General features: G+C 32.9%; 1 protein-coding gene across 1 annotated transcript in view; it reads left to right on the top strand.

Annotated features, from left to right (window-relative positions):
- The first annotated feature begins 499 nt into the window (after positions 1–499).
- The window catches only part of LOC110032136 (uncharacterized membrane protein At4g09580-like), a 17,705-nt gene continuing 11,385 nt past the window's right edge, over positions 500–6,819 (top strand). Inside the window, exon 1 of the mRNA XM_020735660.1 lies at positions 500–987. Within this exon, the coding sequence (XP_020591319.1) occupies positions 743–987 (245 nt within the window). The 5' untranslated portion in view covers positions 500–742. The remainder of the gene's footprint in view (positions 988–6,819) is intronic.

Raw genomic sequence — 6,819 nt, 5'->3', positions numbered from 1 at the left:
ATGTTACATATATATATATATAATATTTTATAATAAAAAAACATAAGTTAGAATAAATTCTATGTATTTTGTTTTTTTAATTAATAAAACAAAAAATAATAAAATATATAATCTAAAATAAAATTGAATTTTTTTTTATAAACTAGATTGAATTTGATTTTAAATAAAAATTTTCAATTGGTTTTGAAAGCGGACTCGGTGCACCCGAGTCCATAAATCAACCAACCAATACCAAAAGAATAACCCAAAACCCTGTCAGAAAAGCCAACTGCAGGATTCCTCAAACCAGATGGAGAAGCTTCACACACGATTTACCCGCTCTGAAGCTCCCATGCGGTCAGCGTCAAAACAAGAAAACAAACGGTCAAGATCTCCCTTCATAAACATCAACGGTAGATCTAAACATTCGCATAAAATTATCCTATGACAACCCATCCACAAAGGATATCGAGCAACCCCAACGCATGCGTGGCCATTTTAATGAACCCACCACCTCTTCTCCCTCACGGCGGAATAAAATGTCTGCGATACCTTCGATGCCGTACCGTTTACCCAACCGGGGAGCTGATAAACCCTAGTCCTCTCCTCTCTTCCCTTTTTCATTATCGGGAGAACGAGTCTAGATCGGGGTTTGACTTCAAAACCATCTCGAGGTATTCGATGATCGCATCATCGGTGGGGGTGAAACTTTGAGCGCTGGCTCTGGCGTCCTCTGCCGTTTCCGTCTTCTTTGCTCTTAGTAATGGCGCTTCCGAAGGCCGGTCGTGATGAGGAGAGCGCCGCATCGGGAGGTGAGGACTCGCCGACGAGCAAGAAGCCGAGGTCGGATGCGAAGTTTCCGCTTTCGCGGTTTGAACTGGCGGCCGCAATCGCCGTCTTCCTCACGTTTGTCGTTGGCATCCTTTCCATCTTCAGCACAATGCCCAGGGGAGAGTACGACAAGATTCTCCGTCTGCCGCGGAGTCTTTCGGATCTCCGGCTTCTCAAGTGAGATTTTTTATATCTTTTATTTTCCGGCTGTGTTATGGTTTATGATTTTTTTATATGTTTTTGAATTAGATAGGAGCATGAAACCGAGTGGGTGGGCATAAAGTCGGTTTGTTGATTGATGGGAGAAGCGGAGTTACTTGATGGGTGAAAGGGAAGGCAGAAACATTAGTGATTAGGCTTAGACCGTAGGATCAGTTATTTTCTGTTTTTTTTTTTTTGTGAGGATTATGTTCATAAACTGTGGGGTGTTGTCTGGAGTATGAAATCCTTAGAGCGCTGGGGTATGCTGTTAGCCTGTTACCATGAACCGTGAAGTTTCCATTTATGGAGCAGGAGCGTTTGATATTATGCCCAAGTAAGTTCTTATGAAAAGTTTGAAGCATTGAAGATGAGTTGAATCTTCATTGCTTCTAATTTCTTTTTTTTCTTAAGCATTGAAAATGAATTGCATCTTTATTGTTTGTAGGAGTTTTTTTTTGTGTGCGTTATTTCTATATATTAACTATCCCGATAGTGAGCTATATGTAACTCTTAGCTGGATTGAAGACTATAGGATTGGTAACTCTACAGGATTTCACCACTTAATGATTCTGAAACTCGCTTGGTAGATTGGCTTTGATTAGAAATTTATGTTCTCTGTGCTCATCACACTTATAGAAATTGGAGAGGCACAAATGTAATGGTTTGCATAGATTTTACTGTTGATACTGCCACACACACACACACACACACACAACCAATCTATTCGTAGAGAAAAGCCACAATTTCTCAAGCCAAATAAAAAAAAAAGAAAAGAAAAAATCCTAGTATCTTGTGAAATAAAAGAATACACAGGGGTATTAAATATAAAGGGTTGTAATAGTACCAATATGAATATCTCCTAACTTGATGGTAATCTAAGATGAAACTACATACTACCCTAAAGTGGACAAATAAGATAAAATGAAGTAGCAGAAAAGTGTTATTGTGATCCTAAAGCTGCAACAAAATTGTGAAGTAGGAATTATGATGGTGGCAATAGTCGGAAGATGATGGACAACAACGACATAATGAAAAAAAAAAAAAATGAAGAACTTTGCGAGGTGAAACTTTTCGACTCCATCTGTAAATTGGGATTCCATGGGTTGAGATGAAAGGATGCAGTAAAGAGTTACACCTAACAAACTTTGAGAACATATTCTGTTTGCATAAGAAGCAATGTTATATTCATGTTTTACATAGAATAAACTAAAAGTAAAAAAAGGTATAGTGAGAGGTCTTGTATGGATCAAATTACAATGATATAATTCATATAAATCAATTTCTATGATTTTGATACAACTATTATTACAGATGTCCATCATCCTTCCACTTAGCATGTGTTTTCTTTTGTTCAACAACTTAGACTATAACTATGCATTTAGCTCTATTTTCCCCCTCTTTCCACATCATAGTGCTCTAACATAGATGATAATGAACTCAAGCAATCCTAATCTAAATTTCGCCCTACAAAACATATGAGTGAGAATCTACCAGCCCTTTATATCTTCGTGACAACCAATGCACCTTTGCAAAGGTTAGGAACTTCAAATTCTCTTGAGAACTTCCACCTTTAACTTTATTTTATCTTAATCAGTAGTGTTGCAAATTGTTTCATTCACCATACAACCATAATCAATAAAATGTGATTTCTAAGCTTAAAACAATTCAATAGGAAGGCACATATACTACTATTACAAAATTTTATTTATTCATTACATCTGAATTCAATAGTCACCAAGAGAACATCACTTTGAATAGTACTTGCTTAATTTGCAATTATAGTTACATCCATTGAATGTCCCTCTTGTGTTTGCTTTTGTCATGTTGCTCCTATTCTTGAAAAGATCTTTTAGTATTCTCTTTATTTTTTTGCAATATCATCCAGTCAGGTTCTTGCACTTGGCCATGAATGTGCACTTTTTAGCCTAGGATTGGGTTTTTGAACTGCAGGTCGTTGGCTTGAATATGATATCCTTTGCTTGCCTTGGTATGCTGTTACTAAGATTCTTGAAGTTCCCATTTTTTGATTAGTAGGGTGTGAGGTTTATGCCCCACCACTTGTCTTATGAGTTGTGTTTGAAGAATGAAAAATGGGAGTGCTTGTTTATTGTTATTTGAAATTATTTTAATTACTGTTGTTCCTATATATAAATCTCCAATTATTCAGGTATATTTAGCTCTTATTTGTTTTGAAGACTCAATATTTGGCAACTCTATATAATTTCCTCCTTACTTTTGTTTTGGTTGGAGATTCATGGTTAATATGGTATGCCCATCTGTAGATCTGCTTGAAAGGCATTACGTTTATGGGTCTTTTTTTTGTCATAAGTTTGAATCTCGGTGCTTTAGTGGGTTGAATATTACTTGAGCAATTTAGAGGCTTGGGAGGTGGGTGGGCGGGGGCTGGGAATGGGTAGGGAAATGCTGAATTGGTGGCTAGATTGTTGTTTTTTTCATCATTCAGGTCGAGCTATTCTTTTTAACGGTAAAAAATGCATGGTTAGTTAAAATTAGCTATATCTTTAATTTTCAAATTAGGAGAAAATAGTTTGGGGGATGACTAGTCTGTGTACTGATAGATTGAACCAATAGAAGTGTTCCAACACTTCTATTTTTAGATTTTAGGCTGAAACAATATTTTTCTATTTGAAAATTCTCATGGTCATACCTAATTATTATTTAAATCCCTACGATTATGCATTTTGAATTTTTATGTTGATGAAATTTTTGTTTAACGAATATGCTTAACATAAATTGGGAGTTTGACTCTATATACACATCTTTCCATGTGGACTTGTTCTGTCTATGCTATAGTTTTTTTTTTTTTTAATTAAATTATAGTTTATTTATATCTATCAATATGACCAAAGCGCAGCCTTGGCATAATGGTTAACTTGCTCTTTTCTAAACCTGAGTCAGCTAGCTTCCCTGTAATGTAGGTGCAAAGCATCATGCTTAGTCCTAACCCGGAATTTTGGGGCCTTTGGCATTTTGGTACTTTTTTCTTTTGAGTGGTCATTTATTTACTTTTTCAAATAAAACTTTATAGAACATTACATCATCATAAAACTGTTACCCCTACTTTTGAGGTCTTATTTATTAACCATTTTTTCTTTATTCATTCACATTAAGCTCTACAAGGTTTATTATAGTTATATAAGTGTTCTGTTGCATGATTTTTGCAACATATGTTAAAAAAATCTGTTTATTCATGTAGAAGCGTTTAATTTGATGACTAATTAATGTAATAAAACATAGATAAGTAGAAGGCACTGATATTTACGTGGTTTTGCCAGAATTAATTGTTGCATCCATGAGAGAGGAGTGAGAATTAATCCATTATAAAAAAGCCAAAAGACGCTCAAATAAATAAGATATTGAAAAATACTCTTTCCGAAACCTATACACACTCAATCTTACTGTATACTCATGCACCTCATAAGAAAGAAGCCAATAAGACGTATTAACATCGAGTCTAACTCATATTATAAGATTACTTAAAATGTGTAAAAGTCGCCATAAAAATTATTATTTTGCTGCAAAATGTGAGAAATATCCAATGCAAGAGTGTTGAGGTTTAATTCTCTTGGCTCAAATTTGTGATTATATAAAGTGGTATCTCTCTTATGACTCCTACTCAAACCAAGCTCTCTAAGCTCTCTAATCCTTATAGAGCATTTGTGCAATCACACAATCTTGATGAAGCTTGAACTTACGATAACATGAAAGGCCGATGGAGCATAATTATTGCATATTGAAGTGCATCTATTAATGAGTGAACCTAACATTGTACCTTTATGCCCCTAAAATGGATGTCTCCTTACTTTGAATGCAGCATTGCTATGAGCTTGGCCTGAATTAGACTACATAACACGATTGGTTCATATAATCATCTCCATTAGCTTTTCTGTCAACTCGTGCCTTGTATGCCCCATAACTTGAATTATAAATATGATGCATATATATAGTTTTTTCTTCCACAAATTTTGTTGCTTCTACGTGTACGCTGAATCAAAGAAGATTTACTTGAAATTGCACTTTGAACACAATATCTATCATTTCTATTGGCATTCTTGAGAAGAAACATAAGACTTCAACCTTTTTTTAGAATCTGTATCTAGCTTCACTGAGATATCTAGCAGATGTAAGATTCTTTTTTGAGGAATGTTACATGCCTAACTCCAATGAATGTTCTAATTACACCATCATGCATTTTCATTTAATGCAAAATTATTTTGTTGACTGCGATATTTTTCATATATATATATATATATATATATATATAAACTATGACTCATAACTGGAAAATTATTTCTTTTGATGACATGTATGGTGTGAATAAGTTGAATATAGAATCTAATGGCTGTTGCATTTGAATTCATCAATATCCAGAAGAGCATCACCTAGATTTGCACATAACCAATCTGTGATTATACTAACATCCGCTTAGTTATTCTCCTGATCATTGTCTCCAACTAGTTTCTTTTCCTCATCAAAGTTTTATAACTTATTGTGATTTTTCCCTTTTGTTTCCGTTAAAGCAAATAACATTTTTTTTTCTACCATGAGACCATCTTTTGCCATTATATGAATAACACCCTTATAAATAGTTTATCCCTTAACAACAATCTTTTATCTACTTGTTATTATATCATCAAAATTAGCATTCACAATTTTAGATAGAACTGCTTTTTTGATGTCCTCCAAGTTAGTATATCTTTGTGATGAAGGCTGGTATCATTGAATTCTTACTATTATTAAAAAGATAATTGATACGTTGCCTAGAGTAAAGCATAAACACTCGTTCATTTTAAATCTTTTAAAAATTCATGGAGAATTCAGTGGGGAATTTAGATTTTTATAAAATCTTATAGGAGTTTTAAAAGAATTTGTTTATTTCAAAATTTGAATTTTGGAGGGCATTATTGGAAATTAATGATATTACATCTTTGTTATGAATTCATATTTTATGTTCGTTTAATTTAAATGTTTTCTATGCCGTTGGTTTATTCTTTACAATGATTTTGAATAACTTATCTCAATTGTAAATAAAAAGTAAAAAAAAAAACTTATATCTATATACCTTAAGTTTATTTCTTTTCCTTTTTATCGTTTGATTCTAATCTTTATCTACTCATTTTATTTTGAATGACTTAGAAGACTTAATACAAATGATACCTCTTGAAGAAAGAATTTTTTATTGGAGGAGATTTAAATGGACATGTCGGTAGAGTGGTAGAAGATTTCAGAAATATTCATGGTGGCTACTGTTTTGGAGTAACTAATGATGAAGGCAGAGCTATTTTAGATTTTGCTTTAGCGTATGATTTTGTTATTACTAATATTTTATTCAAGAAAAGAGATGAATATCTTATTACTTATAAGAGTGGATCTAATAAAACACAAATTGATTATTTTCTTATGAGAAGAAGAGATCGTTGCGATTGTAAAGATTGTAAGGTCATTCCAAGTGAAAATTTAAGTACCCAACATCGTTTATTAGTTTTAGATTATAAGATTAAGAGTTATAAAATAAAAAATACTAGGACTCATCATTGCAGAATTAGATGGAAAAACCTAAAAGACACAAATAAAATTATTTTTATAAGTAAAATTCAAGATTTCAAAATTTGGGATATTCATGAAGAAGCAAATGTTATGTGGGATAAAGTAACAAATACTATTAAACATGTAGCAAAAGATTTGTTTGGAAAATTAAAAGAAAAAATATTTACAAATAAAAATAGTTGGTGGTGGAATAATAACTTGCAAGAAAAGATGAAATATAAGAAGTTATGTTATAAAAAT

This window comes from Phalaenopsis equestris, unplaced genomic scaffold, assembly GCF_001263595.1.
Source record: "Phalaenopsis equestris unplaced genomic scaffold, ASM126359v1 Scaffold000878, whole genome shotgun sequence".
In the NCBI taxonomy this organism is placed as follows: domain Eukaryota; kingdom Viridiplantae; phylum Streptophyta; class Magnoliopsida; order Asparagales; family Orchidaceae; genus Phalaenopsis; species Phalaenopsis equestris.
This window is presented reverse-complemented; position numbering and strand designations above follow the sequence as displayed.